Here is a 26,739-nt window from a genome sequence, read left to right as displayed (position 1 = left end):
ACTAGAATGCTGCTTACCAGATTTAGATTGGGCTCCTTCTTTCGTCTCGTCATTCCCTATATGCAATGACTGGTCCCGAAATCTGTGTCCTTGTCCATGTGACGATATTTCAGTACAATCTAACATCCATACTATTTTATTTTGTAGATATTACGCGACTCCCAGAAAATCTCTATTGAGACCCCTACTTAAGAGATGGGGTCTGAGGTCCTGTAAAGACGCCTTTGAGCGCATACAGGAGCTAGAAGACAGGAACGTGATATGTATAATGGAACAGTTTTTAAAATTGTTGCTTAAATTTAGAAAATCGTTACTATGGCCTATGTGATATTGATGTTTTCAGTGTATTTTTATCTGATTATTGTATTTCTATTCGACAAATTCATGTTTTTTAAAATGAAATGCTATGTTTTAAATAATTGATATCTTTTTTAAATTATTGCCATGTATGCTTACATGATATTTCTTTTTGAATATCGAATAAAGCTTATTTTGATTTGACATACTAGTTCCTCTGTGTAACCCCCAAAAACCGAAACCCTATTTGATTCTGTTAACAGCCCGCTTCTCTGGATATAAAATTAACTGGACTGTGAGCCACTAATGTTAGCAGATGCTACTACCACAGCTTCACTAGCGGCACACCACTTCACTTGGAAAGCGCCCAATTTACAATATCTGGGGTTAACATTACTGCCAGTTTGGTAAATAGGGTAGAAGATAACAGAACCTTTGATCTCCAGAATACAGAGCGACCTCTCATGGTCATCTTTGGCATTATTCCTGTAGGGAGCAGAGTACATGTTTACGAAATGAATGTGATGCCCTGCTTAAGTACATTTGCCTAACTACACTCCTCCACACACAAACACCTCCTTAGAGACCCAGTAAAGCCTATGCAGTCATTATGTGGGCGAGAAGGAAACCACGACTTAAGATAGGCAAACTATATGCAGCGACAGAAAGAGGTGGGCTAAATCTACAGCACTTTGAATGCTACTGGCCTTTGTTCCAGTTGGTGCCAGTGAGATACCCTAGACACTACACCAGGTCCACATGGAACCATCACTTTAGGGAAAGGTAGACAAACTATAAACATTATACACAGCAGGCCAACTATGGAGCTTTATATTTAATCCCATTTTACATGTAACATGAGTGGCTTAGAGGTCACACTATACTGTCCTTATGGGGCAATCGTAATGTTATCATATAGCCATATTGGAGGGGATTAACATCCAAGGGAATTCGGACAATCGACCATGTACTTATAGCCAAAAGATTGAAAACGTTTGCCAAAATGCAAGTGGGCTACAACTTACCCTGCCACATGTTTTGGGACTGTCAAAGGCTAAAGTCCGGTCTACATGATTCCCTAAAGCCACAGCTGCTTGTCTCCACTGACTCCTCCCTATTGTAATACACTCTCAAGTGGGAAACATTTAAAGGAGCAGTGTGCCTGGGCAGAGTCCTAGCCGTTTCAAGGGCAGCAACTGTGTTCTGGCTGCAGTTACCCCTCTCTGTGCTGGAGGGCATATCCGTTGTTAAGACGGTCCTTCTAGTCTGTCAACTTTATTTTAATTTTTTCTATCATATTCACAAATGTTTTGGTGCATTTCCATCTTCACCTGAAATCCCTGCTGATAGAAATATAGGATTTAGAGAAGCGTAGACTGGCACTGACTAAACTACCCTCCACTTGCAGAGGTAGTTGTAAGAGTTATAGTTTGAATCACACTATATAGCAGCTCACCTTCAATGGACAATGGGTTGACTGTGCCCTTCAAACTCTTCAGAGGGTAGATATTGCTCTGCTATCTTAGGGGGAAGATCTATAGTGACTCTTCTTTGGAAGGGGGATGCTGCCTGAAGGCAGGCACATTTCCCTTACAGGTTGCTAGACACTGCTTGCACAGGTATTTACATAGGACCATGCAGAGTACTTTGTACACCCCTGGGATTACTCTTTGGCAGGAACCAGAGTTTGCTAGTGTTAAAAGCTGGAACTGGGTAGACACTGGCATAGTGTAGGTTTATCATCTGTTCAAATTGGGATTCCTCATGTCATTCATCTACATCAGGGAGCAGTAGAAACTTTCAGCAGGTCATTTTTGGGGCAGCCACATGGGATCAAACACCTGCTTAGACTGGCACAGACCATACACTACAGATATTGTTGACTTGCAGTGGAGGTAGGAACATTATCTTGAGTATTTACCAATCCATCAGGCAGAACCGGATGATACATTTGGTTGGTGTGATAAATGGATGGGAGGATGTCCTAGGTAAGGAATTCTCAGAATTTGAAAGGCAGCTTTACTTAGACAAGTCCATAAGGTATAAAGAAATGCCCTTTAGAAGTTAATTCAACTTAATTAATTAAACACACCGGACCTACCTCACTACGGTCAGATGGCATAAAATGTTCCCCATGGTTTCCAGAGACTGCCCCAGATGTCAAGAGCCTGAAGGTTCTTTTATCATATGGTTATACTCAGTCAAGGAATGTACAGGAAGGCGATATCTGGGTAAACAGCAGGTGAGTTTGCCAAGGCCTAAGGCAGACAAAACTTTACCTGTTTCATTGTGTTAGCTATGGGGATTGTGAGGAAAGCTATTGCTGTCTGCTGGAGGCTGCTTCATCCTCCATTGATAGCAGTATGGCATAGTTCCGTAAAAGAATAGACCCAGGTTGCAGATGCTGCTCTTGGACGCTCTAATTACAAAGCAGAGAAGCAGATGAACTTAACAGAATGAGATAGGTTGATTCATATACCTCAAAAATCTGATTTTAAAAACCCTAATAAATTGAAGGACACTGTCTTTATCATGTCAAATTAGAGGTTAACAGCATCATCTCATGTGACTAAGTTGTCATGTTATGTCTTAGTTACAGTAAGGCAATGGCTTGTATAGCATCCTATGACATGACTGGAAATGCATTATACGCCTTTTGGATAGATGTTTTTTTATTTTTTATTTATGGATTTAATTAAACATTACATATACTTGAATCATGATATTGAGGAATTAAAACATAAATGTAATTCTCATGTATGCACCATATACAGATATCATTCAGCATTTTATAGTTCCTGTTCTTGCCCATTTAACTATGACAATATTGTATTGCATTTTTTTTATATTGCTTACAGTTTGTACATCAAACATTAACTATCTGCTATCCCATCTTTGTAGTAATTGCACAGCTATTGCTCAATCTAATCCTTTACACAATTCGGGGAAAAGACTCACCTCCCGTATGTCCACTCACATTATTTTGGGCCCTTGGTTACCATGTAATATGCAATTTCCCCCCAGCGTCATGGCAATCTTATTAACATTGTTATCTTTCATCATTATCAGTAACATCTTCAGCTGGGTGAACTATTCAAAATGTCTTGAGAGGCTCCCATATGCCTTTAGGACGTGAGGTAAGTTGGAGCTGTTCCACGTAGGTAAGCATTTGTTCTTGACAATATAATAAGTCCTTTATCCATTCCTTGAACTTAAAAGGCTCTCCCCAGTCCCCATCTACATGCAAGTCTATGCTTCGCCATTAAGAACCCAATTGAAATACATTTTCGATAACTTGCATCAATTTGCTCAGTGTACCCCAATGCCAGTGCCGGAGATGCTGCTATCTCCTGCGATGTCATTTGCTCCATTGCTTTAAAAACGTGTTACCAATTCGCTAATTCTAGCACAGTTCCAGGCTAGGTGTAGGAACTCTGTGGCCTTCCGCCCCACATCTGTCACATCTATCGCTATCTCTCAGCTTAATATTTGTACATTTTAGTGAGTGTATAATGAATACGATGCAGGAATTTAAAGTGAATGATGCATAATAAACTGCTGGCAGAAACCTGCTCTGTTTGTGTACAACAGTAGGTCCATGGTTTATCTGTCATTACATAGCATAGCTCCCCAACCCATTGTTCCCTTGCAGGGCATTGCATGGTAGCTTGACTATTCTGCACCCCATGGAATCGTGTAGAGACAGCATGAACTGACGTTTCGGATTGTACTGTCATTTGCAGCGAAGATGTCAGTGGTTCTAGCGGATATGATGGTGTGTTTTCTTTAACGGCTTGCCTCAGTCGAACGTATAAAAATATGTCCATAGGCGTTGGCGTTGTGTTAATAAATATCTGATCTAATGTACGGAACTTCCCATCTTGGTACAGGTCTCCCCAGCATGATATGCCGGTCTTTTTCATGACTTATTAATGCATTTTCCTAAATCACTTGTATGTGAGGGTGATTTACTAAAGGGAGTAGAGGAGAATATATACCTGGTGCTTGTAATATTTCAGAAATACTCTGCCAAGCATTCACCATGCATGTGCCCATCGTAGTTTCTCTCTCCCGTGGTTTAGAAGTACAAAGTACCATGCCTGCCAGAGGAATTTGATCTGCTAGCCATTGTTCCACTGCCACTTGTGGCATGTACCTGGGGGTGGGGGGTGGAACTAATAATGCGCATAGTGATAGTACAATTCAAAGTTAGGAAAATCAAATCCACTCTAGGAGTAGGGTGACTATGTCCCATTTTAACCATGGCTGTTTACCTCCCCATGTCAGTCTAATCAATTCATTACGTAGGGCTGTGAAAAAAGGTCTACCAGGATGATCTGGTATATTCATAAATAAGTACACCAACTTGGGCAATACCACCATTTTTATCAAAGACACTCTCCCGACCAGGGATAGGGGCAATGAGATCCAGCGCATGACAACTTGTAATATGTTCTAAAGCTCTACCATAATTAAGACACATCAATTCAGTGAGGTCTGATGTAACATGTATCGATAAGTATTTTACTTCGGAACTACACCATTCTATCGAGAAATCAAGAGGGAACGGCTTAGCAGCAGAGGTAAGCAGGAATATTTGTGACTTCCCGCAATTAATATGAATCCCATAGAGTTCTCTGAATCTAATGTATTCACGTAAAATGGGGATTAAATTCTGCTACGGGAGGTATAGAGTGATATCATCCGCATACAGAGAGATGAATATCTTTTGTAGATGACACCTCAGTGTTTTGTCCTGAACGTGCTGCCATAATTTGGCAGCGAGGGGTTAAATTGCTAGCGCAAAAAGTAGGGTAGATAGAGAGCAACCTAGTCTTGTGCCTCTTGTAATATAAAAGGGCAATGATAGCTGCAGTCACTCTATAGGGCTGGGCGGTGGTCTTGTCTTATTAGTGTTGGTCTAAGACTCTTTTGATGCACCTTTGTAGTGCCGCCCTAGGATTCAGGAATAACTGCCTACCATCCTCCGCGTGTGTGGAGCCCAAAATGTGCACTCGCTTCTCGCTTCGCTATGTAATTATTTCAGTAACACACATCGTCTCTTTATAGATCCTACTTGTATCGTATGGGTTCCTACCTCCGTCTGTTAAAGGCAAGTTGTCATAGGTTTAGATCACTCACCTAATGTCTCAGCCAGCGAAAGGCACTATTTCGTCTTCCCAACACGCAGTAACTATAGAGCCTTTGGTCATCCCTAAAAAAATGTTCATGCGGTTCTTGAAAGGTCAGACGGGGGGCTAACCCACAGCGCAGCCTCCTCTGTCACCGCTTCACTGAGATCCGGAGCAATTAGGCATGTGGGGGGTCTCACGTGTCCCCATTCCAGGCTGCCTAGATTGTCCTTTACTGCAGCTACCTCGATCTTTGCAGGGGGGAGTGCTCAGCCAGCTCTCACCAAACCATTCCTGCTAGCGCTGACGCTCTGGGAATTCCATAGCCCACCCTTGTTGCCACGTGTATGCCACGGGAGTCGCGTAATGTCTCACGCCGCTCTCCGTTCCAACGATGTGTCGCTGTGTGCTGGGCCACCAAATTTGGACGAGTCTGCCGTGACAGCCGGCCTCCCAGTTTTCAGGAAAAAGTTCTCCGGGGAGGTCTGGTGTAGGTCGATTCAGTCTCCCCACAACTTTTCTGTACGACCATCTGGGCAGGATAAACGTGAGGATATCTTATCCGAGCACCAGGAGCCTCACTACAGTGCGGCCACTTTGCCTGTGCGCCACCTAGCGCCCCCCAGTTTGGTTAGCTTTATGTATTGTAGCGGTTGTAAGCAAAGATGTGATATATGGCATTTTGCTATCTGATGTTTCACATTATGCGAATGCAATCATCGAGGTTTCCTTCGAGTAAAATATTTGTGAACAAATACAAGTTCAGTTGAAAATTAAATATATTAGAGAAAAAAGATCAGAAATGTTTCAGATTAGACAATTATTGAGAATTTACTAATATCCCATACTCTTTTACCAAGCAATTGTTTTTATTTCATAAGGCAAGATGTACAGTGCACAAAACAAAGAACATGAGCCATCTGTTATTCATAATGCAGGAGTGTAAGTAGGTCCTAGTTTCTAATCTAACTGGTTGGATACATACAACAAATAGCTCCAGTTCAAAGCATAGTTAGTAAGCCCTCGCCATGACGAAAGTCCACTCACTAACATCCCCTATTAATAAAAGCTTTGAGTTTACAAATATATAAGGTAGTAATGCTCATTTGTTAACTGCATTACTCCTGGGCTAATATTGAAGGTGTGAAATGATGCACATTCCATATTGCCTATTGAAAAATCCTCGAGAAATTAAATCCACCTTCAAAGAGGTTGCAAACCTTGCGCCCCTGTCCATATAACATTTTCTTCCGCTATCTGATAACATGGAAAAATCAAACATTTCAATTTGGCTTTCTGCTAGCTGTTGTGGCAATTATAGAGTTATTTCTGCTCTCAGGACTTGGGAGCAGAAAGAACAGATCTTGGTTAGGCACTCTATTTCTTTGGTATTTGTGGCAATGCAGATTAGGTAGTAAATGGGGTATGACAAGCAGTTTGCAACCCTGAGGGCAGACGAGGGTGATCGGAGACCGGGGACCCACCCCAAAGAATACCCCTTCTGCATTCTCACAGAATATACCGGGCACTAATGAGAAGCAAGAAACCTTGCACCACACTCCCACACTCTCGGGGGCATCTGGAAATTTCACATTCGGTGGGAGGCGGCTTCCTAACTCATTACGGAGGTAAAACAAGGCGAGAGCAGGAGGCATTCGGGAAGAGATGAGAAACCAGCACAATGCACCCGGCGAGGGCGAGCCCCACAATCTGGGACGAGAAGAGGCACAGACGGGGAGACCTCAGCTAAGAGAATAGGGGCACTTTTCCCTCTGATCGATCCCCGGAGGCGACGCCCCGCAGTAGGGAACTGCACCAGAGCGGCATACCAGATTCTAACATGGCGCCCGCTGCAGACAAGAGCACCTGAAAATTGATTATAATGCTGGTAAGCCAATATTCGCTTCATCCTAATTTTATTTCGGGCAGCATCCTGGGCCAAGGCGGCTCCTTAAGTAAGAAATAGCTGGAAAAGACTGTTGTAAAGATCTGGGCAATGACGATCTGGTGGGCCCATGCCTGGCCCTATAATGGAGGCAGGCGCCATCGTGCTGTGAACTCCCCCTGAGCAAGATTACCACATACCATCCACCACCAGGGAACTTTTTTTTGCCCACTATGCCGCCGCCAACTATCCCCCCCACCCCCCACCCCCTTTCGCGCCCTGGGTGCCCCTACCACTGGGATCCTACCTAAATACCCAACACTCACAACTGCTGCTGGGAATAGGGTAAGATCTGCGGATTTTGGAATGGTCTCTTCCACATCTCCTCTCACCATTCATGACCTGGGGTGAGCTGGAGGATGAGGCGCAGCGCGCTTCCCATGAACGCCGTGATTGGTGCTATTGTGGGGACTACTACAACAACAATGCCCCCTGGACGGAAACCATAATCTATCTGTACCTACAGCGGTGCCTGAGCAACCTTGGCCGATGCCCGGTGGAGCTGTCTTATGCAGCTACAGAGGAGTTTGTCTGAGGTTCACCCCTCAGCTGTCAACAACCCAGCCGGATGTCGAACGCTGTTTTCCTCGCCTCCACGTTGTGTTTCTTACCTGCACTCCTTACCCCTCTACCTTTCACTCCCTATAAGACGTGTGTTTAAGCGCTAATAACTCACATTATTGTGTTAGCTGATGTTTTTCTCCTATGTCTATACTTTCTATGTAATTATGTAACCTATAATTGGCTGATCCTCATGTAAAGCACTCTGATACCTCCGGGTCTAGCCAGCGTTATATAAAACTTTTAAAATAAACAAAAATGACGAATGCTCATAAGGTTCAATAAACTGAGGAACTAACTACTTTACTTGAGATACTGTAATCAGAACAATAAGTTTCTCAGTCAACCAGGATAAGCTATATGAAACACAGTTGCACCGTCATTTAAAGGTGCTTTAGATCGTGGCGAAGTTGGAACGGGGAACCTACTGGAATTCTAATGACCTGCCTCTGTTGTGCATGCACCATAGAGCACGGAATTCCTTTTGAACCGGTGTAGGTCTTTCAGTGCAAAAACACCAAGGGATTCCATGATGTTGTATTTCTGATTAATATGAAGTAGTGGAATACGTAAACGATTCTAGACATGGAAGGGTCCTGGAGTTGTGGCATTTGCTGCTTTGGTTTTTCTGGAGCCGGAGAAACTGGTCTCTGATGTGGTTTATAGAAATAAATGAAACACTGAGTCTTAAGATACCAATTGGATAAATCGTCATTTTAACATCATGTGTCAAAGAGTTCTTTTTTTGGGGGAGGAAAAGCATTTGCTAAATGACAGTCTGTTGTGAAGAGATGCCTTTATGTTGAATCTACTTTAGACAACTATGCTTAAGACACTGATTTGGATTGTGTTTTGAAATCATTTAGAGTTGTAGGTTTTCAATGTGCAGTTCCCCGATGAGAAACCGAGGACAATGAATGTGGTCAGGCTGCCTAAGAATCTTCTTCATAACAGACTCAATCTTTACAGCAGAACAATGATGATCTAACAGTACTTTATTAGTTCTAATGCTTCAGTTAGTCAGGGGAGTACTAGGGTCAAAGAAGGAAGCTCTCCTAGGCATTGTCAACATTTGATCAGCCTCAGACCCACTTACAAATCCTACCCATATCTTTTACTTAAGTTTTTTACTTACGTTTTTATTTTTAAATGATGGAATGAACGCTGCTACTTTAATTTTTTTGCTGTTCTTGGGTGTAAAACATTCCCCAGCACATTAATCTGTAGTTTGTGCTGATTTTCAATGCATTAATACAACACAGGTTATTCCTGCTATAAAAGCACCTTTTTCGCTTTGAAATATCGGTCTCCATCACCACTTCGGACAAATTGTTTGCTAAACTGCACATCCCAGCTACTCGTACAACACACATGGAAAATGATCTAAGCAATTGTACAAGTCTTATACAAGCAATGCAAACTTGTCCATACTATGGTAAAAGTGTACTACAAGACAGTACAGTATGTGAATCGGCAAAAAAGCATGCTTAAGGGAACCTCTTCTCCAGAAGGTTCTCTGAAACTAATTTCCTCAACATTTTCCAGATAGACTGGACTCCCACATTATCAAATCCACTCTGGTGAGTGTCCATGTTGAAAAGACTTCCCGCAAAACATTGTTTTTCAGGATCAGCTCAAACTTATGACCCCACCTTCTTCCTGCTGTTCTAATTTAAGCTGTCTTTGTCTTGTTTAGGGTGCAGGATGCCCTACTATCCAGGCTTTCTATTGTCCTCCCCCATATACCCATCTGGTCCTCCTTCCTTTGGACTGAGCGTTGTTTCAAAGACAAGGGGCTTCCTCATTTGGAAATTCACCAAAATTATCAGCCTGGCTTAGTCAGGCTGATGCTTTCCATTTTGTTAATTCTAAAAATAAGGTAGAGCTCAAGAGATCAATGTGTTATTTGTTCTGTCAGCATTTTCTACCCTGTGCAAAATGCAGCAATGCTCTTATATAACTGCTGGGGTAATTGTGTACAGTGACTTTTTGTACTGTATCTATGTTTAAGATGCTAAAAAAAAGTACAAACTGATTTCATGATGTTTTAATACAGACAGATTTGCGAAAAAATAATTATGAAGCATATTCCAATGTACATATCATTTTAATTGCATAGGTAGAAAACATACCTTTGTGTTACAGTGTTGCTTTCACATTTTATTCTAATTACATAAACCCATAACAATCTATACAACGATTCCAGTGCAACTCGGGACATTTTGGGGTCTTTATTCTGAAATAAAGTAAAACAAAACTTTGGTAAATTTACTTAGGAAATGATGAGCCAGTTTGACCTAAATTCATATTTTGTATATCGTGTTGTTTTAGTCAGTAGCCAATAATCTGCAAATCACAAAGCAATACATGCATAGTAAAGTTAAAACTAGGCTTCTGGTAAAAACAAGTTTTAATCAAAGTTTGGCAGACATTTTGTGCTATAAAGTTCCAGAAAGTAACGATTACTTTATTAACCTGCAGCATAGATATTACTACCTGCTCGCAGGACACCCCCGCGCCGCACGGCCACCAGCTGTGTGTGTGCCCCCTTGCCTCGCTGCTGCCCGCAGCCCCGCTGTGACTGCCTCTCTGCCTTTCCGCCGCATTTTGCGTGCGTGTGCTCTGCCTGCTGATAACTGTATTTAACCTTCATTTTTTCGTTCTGTAACTGCTATTTTCATTTCTGTTATCGGCTCATTGTTGTTGCCGCTGTCCCCGTGCCCGCCCCGCTTCCGGCCGCCGTCCTAGCGGCCACGCCCCCTTTTTGTTCTGTGCCCTCCCCGCTCCCGCCTCCCAGCTGCTCCTCCCTCCCTCCCACTTGGCCATAAATGGCGACCGCGCGGCGCAGGTGAGTGTGACCTGCTCGCAGGACACCCCCGCGCCGCACGGCCACCAGCTGTGTGTGTGCCCCCTTGCCTCGCTGCTGCCCGCAGCCCCGCTGTGACTGCCTCTCTGCCTTTCCGCCGCATTTTGCGTGCGTGTGCTCTGCCTGCTGATAACTGTATTTAACCTTCATTTTTTCGTTCTGTAACTGCTATTTTCATTTCTGTTATCGGCTCATTGTTGTTGCCTCTGTCCCCCTGTGCCCGCCCCGCTCCCCGCCGCCGTCCTAGCGGCCACGCCCCCTTTTTGTTCTGTGCCCTCCCCGCTCCCGCCTCCCAGCTGCTCCTCCCTCCCTCCCACTTCGCCATCAATGGCGACGGCGCGTACGCGCAGCGGGCGCGCCGATTGTGCGCCGAAGGAGCGCCAAAGGCAAGCCCGTCTGCGCCCGTCCACGCCTGGACCGCGCCCAGCGCCAGGACCCCTGGCCCCCACCGACGCAAGACACCCCGACAGACCTACGCCGCCGCCACCCTCAACGCACTCAATGCCGGGCGGAACCCCGCCTGCTGCCGGGCCGCCCCGAGCCGCTTCCACGGACCCTTCACCTGCACAACCTGCAAGTTCACCTGCCTCGGACCATGCACCGCGCCCGCAAAGCCAAGCTCCAGCAACAACCTCACGTGCATCCTGCTCAACACCCGCTCCGTCCACAGACACGCCGTCGAACTCTGGAACCTGCTCGACACAACATCTCCAGACGTCACCTTCCTCACTGAAACATGGATGAACGCCTCCTCAGCCCCCGACATCGCCATCGCCATCCCGGATGGATACAAGATCATCAGGAAGGACCGAATCAACCAGACCGGAGAAGGCATCGCCATCGTCCACAAGAACACCATCCGCATCACGACCGACGCCGACAACACCTACACCGCCGCCGAACACCTCCACTTCCAGATCCACACCGACCCAAAGACGACCCTCAGAGGCACCCTCATCTACAGACCCCCGGGACCACGCGCACAATTCAGCAAAGACATCACGGACTTCATCAGCCCACACGCCCTCCCCTCCGCCGAATACATCCTCCTAGGGGACCTCAACTTCCACCTGGAGAACAACAACGACAACAACACCGTCACCCTGCTGGACAACCTCGCCAACCTCGGACTCAAGCAACTGGTCAACACCCCCACCCACTACGCCGGCCACACGCTTGATCCCGTCTTCTCTTCCAGCAAGTACATCACCTTCAGCCACGCCACCGGACTCCACTGGACCGACCACAGCTGCGTCCACTTCAGCTTCAGAAAAACCACTACCCACCACCACCCGCAACAGCTTCCTCACAGAAGTTGGAGCAAGATCACCGCCGACCAGCTCACCGCCTCCCTCAGCCAGAACCCACCCACCAGCACACTGGACCCCAACGAAGCAGCCCGCAACCTCACGCAGTGGCTGACCTCATGCGCCGACGACCTCGCACCACTGAAGAACCCTCCCAGCAAACCCAGAAGCAAGAAGGCCCCCTGGTTCACCGATGAACTCAAGGACTCCAAGAAGACCTGCCGCACCCTCGAGAAAGCCTGGCTCCTCGACCGGACCACTGACAACATGACCGCCCTCAAACACTCGACCCGCAAGCACCACCAGCTCATCCGCACCACCAAGAAGAAATCTCTGAAGGATCGACAGGACAACAACGCCCACGACAGCAAGGAACTCTTCAGCATCGTCAAGGAGTTCTCCAACCCCAGCACCGGCAACAACGACATCACCCCTTCACAAGATCTCTGCGACGCCCTCGCCTCGTTCTTCCACCGCAAGATTGCCGACATCCACAACAGCTTCAGCACAACTTCCTCGCACCCAACCGTCGAACCAACGCACCCCACCGCCACCCTCTGCACCTGGACCGCAGTGACCACCGAAGACACAGCCCGCACGATGAACACCATCCACTCCGGATCTCCGAGACCCCTGCCCCCACCACGTCTTCAACAAGGCCGACTCCACCATCGCACCCCAACTCCGAGACATCATTAACACCTCCTTCAACACCGCCACCTTCCCGGAGAGCTGGAAGCATGCCGAGCTCAGCACCCTACTGAAAAAACCAACAGCGGACCCCACCGACCTCAAGAACTTCCGCCCCATCTCGCTCCTCCCTTTTCCTGCCAAAGTCATCGAGAAGATCGCCAACAGACAGCTTGCCGCCTTCCTCGAGACGAATGGATCCCTCGACCCCTCGCAGTCCGGTTTCAGAGCCAACCACAGCACCGAGACCGCCCTCATCGCAGCCACCGACGACATCCGAGCCCTGCTCGACAATGGGGAAACAGCGGCACTCATCCTCCTGGACCTCTCCGCCGCGTTCGACACGGTCTGCCACCGCACCCTAGTCCAACGCCTCAGCAACACCGGCATCCAAGAGAAGGCGTTGAAGTGGATCAGCTCGTTCCTCGCTGGAAGAACACAGAGAGTCCGCCTCCCCCCGTTTCGTTCCGAGGCCACCAAAGTCATCTGCGTCGTCCCGCAAGGATCATCACTCAGCCCCACCCTCTTCAACGTCTACATGAGACCTCTCGCAGCCATCGCTCCCCAACACAACCTCAACATCATCTCCTACGCCGACGACACCCAGCTGATCCTCTCCCTCACCAGAGACCCCGACACCGCCAGAACCAGCCTCCACGTAGGGATGAAAGACGTCGCCGAATGGATGAAGAACAGCCGCTTGAAACTGAACTCAGACAAGACGGAAGTCCTCATCCTTGGGCCATCACCCACCGACTGGGACAACTCCTGGTGGCCCCCAGCCCTGGGCACCGCCCTCAAGCCAACAGACCACGCACGCAACCTAGGCTTCATCCTGGACTCCTCCCTCTCGATGACCAGACAAGTCAACGCCGTCTCCTCTTCATGCTTTCACACCCTCCGCATGCTCCGCAAGATCTTCCGATGGATCCCGACCGAAACCAGGAAGACGGTCACCCAGGCCCTCGTCACTAGCCGGATGGACTACGGAAACACCCTCTACGCCGGAACCACAGCCAAGCTACAGAAAAGACTACAACGCATCCAGAACGCCTCCGCCTGACTCATCCTGGACATCCCTCGATGCAGCCACATCTCCGGCCACCTGAGGAACCTGCACTGGCTCCCCGTCAAAAAGAGGATCACGTTCAGGCTCCTCACCCACGCTCACAAGTCTCTCCACAACCTGGGCCCCAAGTACCTCAACGACCGCCTGACCTTCCACACGCCCACCCGCCAACTACGATCCGCTAGCCTCGCCCTCGCCGCACCACGCATTCGAAGAGCCACCGCCGGAGGAAGATCCTTCTCCTACCTGGCGGCCAAGACATGGAACTCCCTCCCCATCCACCTTCGGCTGACCCAGGACCACCTCACCTTCAGGAGACAACTCAAGACCTGGCTGTTCGAGCAGTAGCGGACACCCCCCACCCAAGCGCCTTGAGACCCTCCCGGGTGAGTAGCGCGCTATACAAGTGTTATGATTGATTGATTGACTGACAATTGAAGTAGAACATCTGCGGCCAATTAATGCTAGATAACATAGGCACTGAATTTCATTAAGCAAATGATTGTAAGTATGCTCCCTGGTGCTGCTATACACGTTGGCTCAAACATTTACAGTCAAACATTCTTAATGGACTGAACGATTTACTGTGTAAAGTATAGGCACAAAAAGAAGGTCAGAGCATAGAGATCCAGCACCAGACGTTACAACGTGTTGTGGCCTCATTGTCCTAACAACAAATCGGTGCACTGGGTCTGCGATGTGACCTACATACATCCCATAGAGGTGGTATACATAACACCACAGACAATTAAACACAAATGACACTGCACTCGAAAAGCACTAGTAAACTATTTGTAAAGGCAATTATAAAATATAATGTGAAGACAGAACAGAGTGTAAAAAGATTACATCTCAAATGAAAGAGCAAAACTGTCGTATTTTTGTTTGTAGAAAAACGTTGTCTTCATTGTTTTAAGCCATAAACTTTTTATTTAAAATACAGATGCACACTGGACAAGCCTGCTAATGCGTTTAGTCAATCTTGGGACTTCTTCAGGGCTAAAAACAATTACAAAAAAACTATTTACAATACAATCATAATAAAAACAATCAATGTTCATGAACCAGACCATTCATTATCATAGTGGAGATTTCAGTACTTTCATATTCCTTTTTTGTCATCTTCTAATGCTTGCTATATAAATCGATGGGAAACTAATCTATGACTTACAATAGAAAACATTGATACAAATGTCACTTTTACAAAGGAGGAACAATAAATCTGTAAATAAACAGTGCAAATAACTAAGGGATTATTTGCACAGTGTTTTACAGATTTATTGTACTTTTTGCTGATCTGAATATTGCATATGAATTATAAAATAAAGAACATATGGAAATTTTGAGGTATGATTAATATTTGGGACATTATATAACAAGATTTAAATGGAATGTTAGCACTAATAAATATTGTGTTGATTTTTTTGAGCAACATATGACATCGCTACAAATTCGTCTTTGCGTTATGTGTGGGTGTATAGGTCTTTGATCTCCAATTTGATGTCTGAGTGAAAAGATTCTTTTTGCTCGAAAGATGTTTCTAGAACCCTTTTTGCCTTGTTCCTCCTTTGTAAAAGTGACATTTGTATCAGTGTTTTCTATTGTAAGTCATAGATTAGTGTCCCGTTGATTTATATAGTAAGCATTAGAGAGGACATAAAATGAATATGAAAGTATTGACATCTCCACTATGATAATGAATGGTCTGGTTCATTTGCATTGATTGTTTTTATTACAATTGTATTGTAAATCGTTTTTTTTTTTTATTGTTTTTAGCCCTGAAGTCCCCCTAAGAGGGACGAAACGCATTGGCAGTCTTGTCCAGTGTGCATCTGTATTTTAAAGAAAAAGTTTATGGATTAAAAAAATAAAGACAACGTTTTTCTACCATCAAAAATACAACCGTTTTGCTCTTTCATTTGGGAAGCAATTTTTTTTACACTGTTCTGTTTTGACATTATGGTTTATAATGGCCTTTACAAACAGTTTACTTGTGCTTTTCGAGTGCAAAGTAATATGTGTTTAACTGTGTAAAGTAGGTCACAAACAACCATAAAGAAGCTGCAATTTTAATACTTGTTCAAAAGTATTTTTTCTTTGCCCCGGTTACAGTTTCTTCAGTATGTTCTTTGCTGCTTCACCTTCATGATTCTTCGCAATGCCCAAATTAGTTTTGCAGAAAAAGACAAAGTAACAATAAACACAAGCAGAAAATGGCAGTGGCATGGAAAGCTGCTATTTACCTCTCTTGCCCTACTACATCACATGCACTCACCTGAAGGGTTTCTATTTGCTTTCTGATACTGTTGTTAGATGGCATCTAAATAAAGCAATATGAGACAGCAAAACATAACAAACATGAGAATGGGAGGCACATGCATGTTAGATGAAAAAAGGCACAAAACAAAAGACAACTGAAAATGACATGCTCTAGCTGAAAGTATGGATCCGCAAACTAATTTATTCATATTACCAAAATGTTTTTCTTTGGAAGAACAAATGAACAACTTATTTTTTCCCTTGCTCACCACCTTTAATTTATTTTTCGCTACAAAACGGAGGAATGAAAATAGGGGGTTTCTTGAAGAACCATGGGGATAATACCTATTGGCATTATGTACTACAACAAATAATAGTTCACCATTAGATTGTATAGAGAAACTCTATACAAGTACAACATCTCATACAGACAATTGTGGTTTTCTATATTTGTTTTCATATTCTATGTAAGTCAAAAAGTCTTGAAAATATCTGAGAATATACCATAACATTTACAACGAAATGGGACAGCTGCTTAATATTACTAGGACATTATCAATTAAAGCATTAATTAAAAAGACAGCAACCTTAAACCATCATTTGTCCACAACTGAGGGCAACAGAAGGCCAGATCTCTTAAAACTATTAAATAACCTGTTACTTTAGAAGTGGGGTGCTAAACACATCGTGAAATGTGGCAAAGACAAATACAATTAGAAAATTAAATGAATGGTATGACAACAAACAAAACATGGATAATGGAAGCATGCAAGGTACACTCAAATGTGGTTAGTTAGATTTAAATTATGCAAGAACATGCATACAACAGAGAAGCATGAAGGATTTTTATGAAGATATGCAGCCGATTGGGAAGAGCACCATCATGATATTCAGCACAGATATGTTGAGAAAACTGGTAGTTTATGCAGAGCAATATAATGACTGCTGCCCTAAAAATAAACCCATGGATATAATTTAGCCAGTCAGAGCTAAAAAAAATATTATTTGAATAAGTAATCAGATAATCCAAAGAGAAATAGAGGTACTTTTCAAAAATGTAATTGATCTTCTTTCAATTGGAAGGAAAATGTTGCACTGTCAGGATGTCTGAAATCTGTGTCACTTTTCAATCACAATTCATGAATTAGTAAGTATACTTATGAATGAGTATTAACCATGTTAAATATGTGGTAAAAACACAGGCTATCAGATGTACCATAATGATATTAAATATGAGCTTGGGTGCATATTCTATAGCAGTATGATTTAGGTAATGACAAAATCATTTTACGAACTTCATACTATTACAATTTCATTAAATTTACAGTACGAGTTTATAGATAGCAATCACTTACCTTTAAATGGGACAAACAGTTCTGCAGGAAAACGTGCCAGTTATTTAAAAAGAACTGCTTTTGACTGACACATAAGAGACAGGTGATGAGTGGATACAACGCCTATAAAGGGTGAAGTGAAAGCGTAACTAGTTATTTTTCCTCATAAATAACTTCAGGCCATAGATTAAACTGCAATCCCTACCAATCTACATGTAAACAGACAAATGAAGAAAAATAAATAGCACTTAAATCATTTATGTTTAAATTATAATCCTGCGGTCAATCGGAAACCCAAACAGAAGCCTGTAAGGGGTTTCATTACAGTGGCATCTCTACTACTTATTTCTTGGGTCACACTACAGTTTTCAGGAATGACGGGAATCTCCTTTCAAGTTCACCTGATCATTTTTTGGAAGTTTAGATTCTTTCAGAATTCAATCCCCAATCAACTGGCATGTTTTGTTGAACAACCAGTATTATCAATTTATCTATTTGTTTTTAAGATATATACTGAGCACCCAACTACTCAAGATCAGTGTTTATTTGAAATTCCTCCTCAATTAATTTCAGGTCACCTGCTCCATTGGTCAATTGGCTATCCTTATAGAAAGAAAATATTTCTGAAGCTTACATTTTATCAGGAATTCTATGACCAACTTCTAAGGTCTCGCTGAAGTTAAAGACCAAATTCCACTAAGATGCCACCATGTTCTGAAACCAGAACTTATACAATAATGTAAGCGGAACTTCTTGGACCGTTCTTGTATCGTTATGAAGCAACATTAATCAATCTTTTATATAGCACACAAACTCACCTGTTAAGGTCTCGGCTAAAGCATGTCACACTATCAATCACATTGCTTTTGATGTAATGGGAAGGCTCATTTGAAGTTCAACACTCACATGCACATCATACATAACATGAGAAAAGACAAAAGTGATCATTCCTCACAACATCTAACGCCCATCTCATTAAAGTGAAAGAGTTACAATTTTATCGGAACACGAGATTCAACCTTCAAGGAATAGATGGCGTTTTTCAGGCCCTCCATGGTCAAACTAAATGAGCTGACCAGAAAGTGACCAGAACACAAGATAAACTAGAACAGCACACTACGTGGATGTCTTTGGTTCAAGTCGAGAGAAGTGTGTTACAAAGTACTACAGTAAAAAAGATGGAAATATTTGCAGGAAGGCCACAGTTACTACAATGAGTTCTAACAGCGTACGACAGTCAGATAATAGAGCGTGTTGTGTGTGTGTGGAACTGATTGCACTGCAGCCTTCAATATTGTACACCTAGTCATCATTCCTTTAAGGCCTAATGGCCTCATATGTTGTTTGTCACTAATGACTATTTTTATGTAGTTATGATTATTATTGTAAGGGTACATGTATTATGAGTTTGATAGTGTGCCGTTAGTTTCCATATTTATATATTCGTATAACAGGTGGTCAGCCCAGGGAGTTTACTTGCCGAAATAATGGTAACAGGTTTTACTCCTTCATTGGAGCACTAATGATGGGGACAAATTCTCACTAAAATTTCAAGAGTCAATGTAAAACACTTTTTTTTTTTAAAAAGGTGTCAACTCTTCTTCCTTCTAGGGAACTTACTTTTCTACCAAGACTGCTGACTGAAAACACACTGGCTTCGCTGAAACAAATTGGCCTTGCAGACTGCTGATGGCTATCTTCCTTCAGTATTAAGCTCTACAACAAATGCACTGCACCTCTCATGGTGGCAGACCTTTCAGTGCTCACCATTATTAGCTCTGATTCATTAACAAGGGAATATAATGTAGCCTGTTTACATAATTTATAGTCTGCATTTCTTTATGATTAACACTTTTAATATACGTTGCAATAATAACACAGGTTTTGCATTACATGAGCTCAAGTAAATCATTCTAAAATAATGCTTCAGTTTTGTGTGCTCTTTGTTGGGCTGAACGAGGAAGAGAATCATTTATAGACCTCAATCTGATAAGTTTCATTTTTGCGTTCAAAAAAGCTTTTTTCTGGGTAAATTTAGAAGAGACACGTGGAATACTTTGCTTTCCTATTCTTTGATTAGATATCTGTACTTGCCATGGGAAATTAACAGACAGGGGCCAGAATTAAGCCCAGGGTGGGGGGTGGCTGCCCTGTGAACTCCTCTGGTCAACCGAGGAGTTTTCATGGCTATTTTCTAGAACACACAGACTGGATGGTGGGTACTCCAGGCAGGAGAGAGGCACTGAGACCATCTGGAGGAGACCGCTAGCTTTATCACTTGACTACTTTATTTTGGTACTGATGCTAGCAGACAGTCATACCTAAACCCTCTCCAACCTTACTACTGGAAGAGGCCAAAGTGTGGTCCTCAACATGAGTTGTGACTCGGACCTCAGCCCCACTCACACCGCCACACTGGTGGGAAGGAACATCCTGTTCTCATCTTGCTGGCTGTTGGAGGCTCAATACAATGCTGGAATGGAGTGGGTCATGAGGGCGCTCCTCCAAAGGGAAAGTTTAAAAACCAGATGCAAAGGAGACGCAGGCCAGCTGACCAGCTGAAGGGCTTAAACTATGTAAGCTTCAGATTTGGTCTAGGGGACTGACCAGGTCACACTACTGATATGAAAACAGTGGCAAAAACAGTACTTGTGATGTATTGTGAAAAAGGGTCTACGCTACTTCATTCTATACTGCATCACTCTGACTAGTCACTGTGAACTGGTGCTGCAGTGGGCTACAAAAGTGCTGGCGAGGTCATGCCCAGGATAAATTTTATTGCATAGTGACTCCACCGCTTGCAGGGACTTGGAGGGCTTGGGGGAGATATTGCATCAGTAGTCAATGTCTGAAAAGAGAACAGAGGGGTGCAGAGACTGAAGGGTGGCAGTGCTTATATCTGCAATTCTATTGGACAATTCCTCAATAGTATATCGCACATTTAGATTCACCCGCCTCATCAGAGGCCATAGAGATTATGCCTGGCTAGATAATATGGTATATTATAGCCAAGTCCACACCACATTGGTACACATTTTACAAAATATTTAGCACATAAAACACAATTGCAGACATAGGTGAACAAACGGTGGGCTGGCTACCGTCTAGGCACACCACCAGACTATCTTTGACCCACCACACCTGTTGGTCTTTGTAGTTAGTGCACTGGAATCGCGTCCCTTAAATAGGAGATGCAGTGAGTGATTCACCTCTGCTACAGGACACTTGAAGCAGTTGCTCTTTAGCCATATGTCTACTTTGAAATAAAAGCAATCCAAAATGTCCTTTGATACTATAGTAAGGGAGAACTCTGCAATGAGTGCCAAAATTATTACATTTTATTACAAAACAACTGAATGAATATGCTACTTACCAGTATGCATCTGTTCTTGGCATGTAGGGCTGCTAACATTCATATCTATTGCATAGATCGCCGCCTAGTGTTGGGTCCGGATGATTGCACATTGTTGTCCTGGAAGAGTCTTCGAAGTATCACGAGATAGGTGGCTCCTCCCCTGGACTACAGTGCGCATGGGCATCGACTCCATCCCCAGATTGTTTTTAGCCATTGTGGCAAAGATTGAGTGTGATAGTAGAAATGATGTCAATGCTGATGAAATGCAAGAAGTAATCTGCAGCTGCTACAGGCGCCGGGGAGGAGGGTGGGCGATATGAATGTTAGCAGCCCTACATGCCAAGAACAGATGCATACTGGTAAGTAGCATATTCAGTTCGAGGCATGTGGGCTGCTAAATTCATATCTATTGCATAGAATACATAGCAGTCCCCTCATTAGCGGCAGCCGCCCGTGCCAGCTGCAGAAGTCTGAAAAAGAGTTTTGAGAACAGCCTGTCCTACAGCTGCCTGCTGTTTGGAGTGCACATCTACACAGTAATGTTTGGTAAATGTATGTGGTGTAGCCCACGTGGCTGCTCTACAAATGTCTTCCAAAGGAATGTTACCTAGGAATGCCATGGAGGCCCCCAACTTGCGTGTGGAGTGCGCCCTGGGGGGGGACCAAAGTGCGTTTAGCCTTCTGATAACAAATCTGAATACATCTAACGATCCACCTGGCTATTCCAGCTTTGGAAATAGGGTTGCCTTTGGGCGGTGCTGAGAAGGCAACGAAAAGTTGCTGTGTCTTTCTAAAGTGTTGTGTTCTGTCAATGTAGTACATTAATGCCCTTTTAACATCCAGCGTGTGGAGCATTCTTTCCGCTACTGTTTCTGGGTTTGGAAAGAATGCGGGCAGTTCAATCGTCTGATTGACATTAAACTGTGACACCACCTTTGGAAGGAACTTGGGGTTAGTGCGGAGCACTACCCTGTTTGAATGGACTTGAATAAATGGCTCTTGAATTGTGAGCGCTTGTAGCTCACTAACACGTCTGAGAGACGCGATAGCAATGAGGAAAGCCACTTTCCATGTCAACAACTGAACCTCACACGAATGTAGAGGCTCAAAAGGCGGGCCCATCAACCTAGTGAGGACCACGTTGAGATTCCACACTGGAGCGGGTGGGGTCCTGGGAGGAATGACCCGCTTCAGCCCTTCTAGAAAAGCCTTAATGGCAGGCACCCTGAAAACAGGGAGATGCTGCCGGTTTTGAAGATAAGCCGCTATGGCGGATAAGTGTATCCTAATGGAAGCGTACGCTAGATTGCATTTGTAAAGATGCAACAAATAGCAGATGATGTTAGGAATGGATGCATCTAGCGGGTTTATGTTATGTGCTGTACAATAAATGACAAACCGCTTCCATTTTGCTGCATAGCAAGCTCTTGTAGTGGGCTTCCGTGCCTCCCTGATGATGTCCATGCATTCTGGAGGCAGGTTAAGGTAGCCAAATTCTAAGACCTCAGGAGCCAGATCGCCAGATTGAGCTGGTGCGGATCTGGATGCTGAATGTCGCCATGGTTCTGCGTCAAAAGTCTGGGTGTGAGGTGCAGCCTTTGATGCGGTACCACGGAGAGTTCTAGAAACGTGGTGTACCATGGTTGGCGTGCCCACGTTGGAGCAACCAGGATGAGTGTCATCGAGTGTTGCTTTAGCTTTCTTGCCACCAGCGGTATTAGAGGTGCTGGGGGAAAAGCGTACGCAAATCTGCCTGACCAGTTCATCCATATCGCATTGCCCTGCGATTGTGGGTGAGGGAACCTGGCGGCAAAGCTTTGGCATTTTGCGTTTTCCCTTGTGGCAAACAGGTCTATCTCTGGATGACCCCACTGCTGGAAGTACGGGCGGAGTACTGATGGATGTATCTCCCACTCGTGCATTTGATGGCTGTACCTGCTGAGCAGATCCGCCATTTGATTGTCCTTGCCCGGGAGGTGTTCCGCCATGAGGAAAATGTTCCTCTGAATGGCCCACTTCCCCATGCTCTGAGCCAGATGAGACAGCTGTGGAGAGTGCGTACCTCCCTGCTTCTGGATATAGTACATGGCAGTCATGTTGTCCGTCCGGATCAACACGACTTTGTTGCACAGATGTACCTTGAAGGACTTGAGCGCCATGAAGATTGCCATCAACTCTAGATAGTTGATGTGCATCTTCTTTTGCTGTGTCGTCCATAGTCCCTGCACCGTGTAGTGGAGCACATGAGCTCCCCATCCCTGGAGAGAAGCGTCCGTCGTCATGATGATCTGCGGCACAGGCTCCTGGAACGGTCGGCCCTTGCAAAGGTTGTGTGGATTCCACCAATGCAGAGAGCTGTATGCCCGACCGGTCACTAACACTAGGTCTTTCAATTGTCCTTGAGCCTGTGTCCACTGATGCGCCAAGCATTCTTGGAGCGGACGCATATGCAACCTTGCGTGCGGGTCTATGAAGATGCAGAGGCCATCATGCCTATCAACTGCATAAACACTCTCGCTGGGAGTGAGTGTTGCGGTCTGAACCTTTGGATGAGCGACTGGATGTTGTCGATCCTCACCTGGTTCGGCTGAGCCGTAGCAGTCAAAGTATTTATTGTCGCGCCCAGATACTGCTGCACATGGGCTGGCTGAAGGTGCGACTTTGGATAGTTCAGTGAGAACCCCAGACTGTGAAGGAGGTGAATTGTGTGGGACATGTCTGCGGCGCACTGCTGTTCCGACTTTGCTTGAACGAGCCAGTCGTCTAGGTAAGGGTAGACATGTATGTTCTGTCTCCTGATGTGCGCCGCCACAGTCGCCAGACACTTTGTGAACACTCTGGGGGCAGTGGTCACTCCGAAGGGTAGGACCTTGAACTGGTAATGCCTGTTTTGTATGGTGAACCTGAGGTACTTCCTGTGGGATGGGTGGAGTGGTATGTGAAAATAAGCATCCTTGAGGTCCAAGGTTGCGAGGAAGTCTCCCTGGTTTAACAACGGAAGAACCTGCTGTAGTGTTAGCATGTGGAAGTGTTCTGAGAGTATGTACAGGTTGAGGGGGCGTAGGTCCAGAATGGGTCTGAGCGAGCCGTCCTTCTTTGGGATTAAGAAGTACAGGGAATAAACCCCTGTGCCTTCTTCCTCCACCGGCACGAGCTCTATTGCGCCTTTTGGCAGCATTACAAGAACCTCTTGCTGCAATAAGTGCAAGTGCTCTGCTGACACAGGTCGTTGTCTTGGGGGTATGTTGGGTGGAGTGGACGTTAACTCTAAACAATAACCGAACTGGATAAGTTTCCTCACCCACCTGTCTGTGGTGATGGACGTCCAGACTGGCAGGAACTGCTGGAGTCTCCCCCCGACAGGTGTTGGATGGTCGGGGGGTAGTGACAGAGACTCACTGTTTGTTGGCAGCAGAGGAACGGGAACTATTGTTGCCTCTGCCCTTGGCGCTGTTGCCTCTGTAACCACCTCTATTCTGTTTCGGGTACGAGGCCTGGGCGCCTCCTCTGCCGAAATGTGACTGCTGTGCCAAGTGTCCTCTGGTAGCACCCCGCGCACTTGAGCGACGAAAAGTGTTTCCTCTGAATTGCTGAAACTGAAGTGCCCCCATGGACTTAGCCGTCTCAGTATCTTTTTTAATCTTCTCGAGGGTGGTGTCAACCTCCGGCCCAAACAGTCGGTCTGGATTGACGGGCTGGTTGAGGATAGTCGTCTGTATTTCTGGCTTGAACCCTGAGATGCGGAGCCATGCCTGACGCCTCAACATAACACTTGTGTTGACTGCTCTCGCCGCTGTATCTGCCACGTCTAGCGCACATTTAATTGCAGCGTTAGAAATGAGCTTGCCCTCTTGTATCAGCAACTCAGCTCCTTCTTTAAACTGGTCTGGAAGGTGTTGTAAGAGCTGCTCTAAGGTGTCATAGTGCGCCCTATCATACCTGGCTAATAGGGCTTGTGTGTTAGATATGCGCCATATGTTGGCTGCTTGCGCAGCCACCCTTTTGCCCCCTGCCTCCAGCACTTTTGACTCTTTGTCCGGGGGAGGAGCTTCACCCGTTGTCTGCGAATTCGCCCTTTTGCGGGCATTTGAGACCACCAAAGAGTCTAGAGGCAACTGGCCACGTATATAAGTAGGGTCCCCAGGTGCCGGCCTGTACTTTTTTTCAATTCGTGGGTTCACAACCCTCGCTCTGGTGGGTTCCTTGAAAATGTCTGTGGCATGCTTGAGAACCCCCATAAGCATTGGAAGTGTTTTCACAGTTTTTTCTGATGCAGAGAAAGTATCAAACAAAAAGTCAACTTCCACAGGGTCGGCCTGCATCTCCACCTTATGGTTTGCAGCTGCCCTTTCAATTAAAGCATTAAACGCCGCAGAGTCTTCAGTCGGAGAAGTTTTCACCCCATACATCTGTGGGTCACCGACCACCTGTTGGTCCCCCTGATCACCAGAGTTTACCCATGAGTCCTGCTGCTCATCAGGGTCAGTATTGTCTGGGAAGTTATACCCCTGATCTTGTTCATCCTCATCTCCATTTGAGCAAGTGGGTGAAGGGGTAGGACTCCGCCTAGGCCGTTGTGGAATGGGTTCAACAAGTTCTGGCGTGTCTGGTGCAGGCTTTTTCTTCTTTAGAGGTATTACATATGATTCCACAGGCTGGGATGTAATTTTCCTCTTGTAGAGCGTTAATCTACCCGTGTCGGCGTCGATAAAATGCTCCTCTTGTTCGTCAGATAAAGGTGGTCGACCAAAGCCTCCACTTAGCTGAGTCTGCCTCAATGGCTCCGAGTCCTTGGGCACCGTACGAGGTGCAAAAGCCTTCGGCGCCACCTTCGGTGGTAGCGTATAGAGGATCGGCATGGAAGTCTTCTTCAGTGGAACACTTGTCCTCGGTACCGAAGGTGTGGTCGGCTCCGACGCCTTGTCTCTCAACCGTTTCAGGGAGTCCGAGACTTGCTTCGTAAAAGAAGCGGACGGCTTCGTCGATCCGACCGACGACCTCTGTCCACCCGCAGGGGAAGAACCGAGCGTCTATGAGTTTTCCTTGGGTGGCGGAGGCGCGGACGCACCTTCGACAGCTGCGCTTTGCTTCACCGTCCCGGCCTTAGTCGTCGACGTCGCAGACTTTGGAGCAGCAGATTTATCTGTCTGCGTCGAGGCTCCAGACTTCGGCTCGGTGCCCCTCGATGACTTCGCTTCGACTGTCTGTTGGCCTGTCGGTGCGGCAGTCTTGGTTGAAGGTGTCTCGACAGTCTTCTTCGACTTTGACTCGACCACCTTACTCGACACTGGCTCGACGACCTTCTTCGAGCCGGCCTCCTTGGCCCCTTTCGGCACCTTAGCCTGTTCGACAGCCTTCTGCGGCTTCGAGGGCTCCGAAGACGACGGTTTCGATGTAGACCCAGACGTCTTCGGTGTCGATGGTTTGTCGGCCATCTTTGTTGTTTTCGATTCCGATGGTTTCGGTTTCGATTTGTATAATGGAGGCTCCGCTGGTATGTCTGTAGCCGGGCCAGGAGGCGGGGCCGAGGACTGAGGAGTAGGGTCGTGGGTAAGGCCGTGTGGCGATCCCGTGACCTGAGCCTTAGTAAACGTACGCACGGGGCATACCTCTTCCTCCGAGCTATCTTCCGCGGCCCCATAAACTTCCTCGTCGTCCCCTACCTCCTTGACGTGTTCGTCTAGGTCCAGGTCCTCAACGGGTTCTCCGTAGTCAGCCTCGACCTCCGCCGATGTAGGTGAGAGTGCTTCGGGGTCGCCAAAGATGTCTGCCGGCGCCGGTGCCGATCGCTGGGCCTCGCGGCGCGCCACGCGCCTAATCTTGAGCGTCTTCTTCGACCTGAATCTCGAGCAGGCCATACAGTTGGCCTCGTTGTGGTCCGGCGACAGGCACTTGTTGCATACAGGATGCACGTCGATGTGTGG

At 45.7% G+C, this 26,739-nt stretch overlaps 1 protein-coding gene across 11 annotated transcripts in view; it reads right to left on the bottom strand.

Annotated features, from left to right (window-relative positions):
• Positions 1-26,739, bottom strand: part of FRYL (FRY like transcription coactivator) — a 2,496,013-nt gene that overhangs the window by 1,748,739 nt on the left and 720,535 nt on the right. For 6 of the 11 annotated variants that reach the window (XR_013608325.1, XM_078678213.1, XM_078678215.1 and 3 more), the window contains 3 exons: positions 17,482-17,583; positions 16,143-16,187; positions 10,068-10,171 (listed from right to left, as the gene is read on the bottom strand). Coding sequence is in view for 10 of the 11 variants with exons in the window: in XM_078678213.1 (XP_078534339.1) it covers positions 10,068-10,171; positions 16,143-16,187; positions 17,482-17,583 (251 nt within the window). In the remaining variant the exon portion in view is untranslated. The remainder of the gene's footprint in view (positions 1-10,067; positions 10,172-16,142; positions 16,188-17,481; positions 17,584-26,739) is intronic. The other 5 variants (XM_078678216.1, XM_078678217.1, XM_078678211.1 and 2 more) reach the window with 1 other exon arrangement.

Source organism: Lissotriton helveticus, chromosome 2_2, assembly GCF_964261635.1.
Source record: "Lissotriton helveticus chromosome 2_2, aLisHel1.1, whole genome shotgun sequence".
NCBI lineage: Eukaryota > Metazoa > Chordata > Amphibia > Caudata > Salamandridae > Lissotriton > Lissotriton helveticus.
This window is presented reverse-complemented; position numbering and strand designations above follow the sequence as displayed.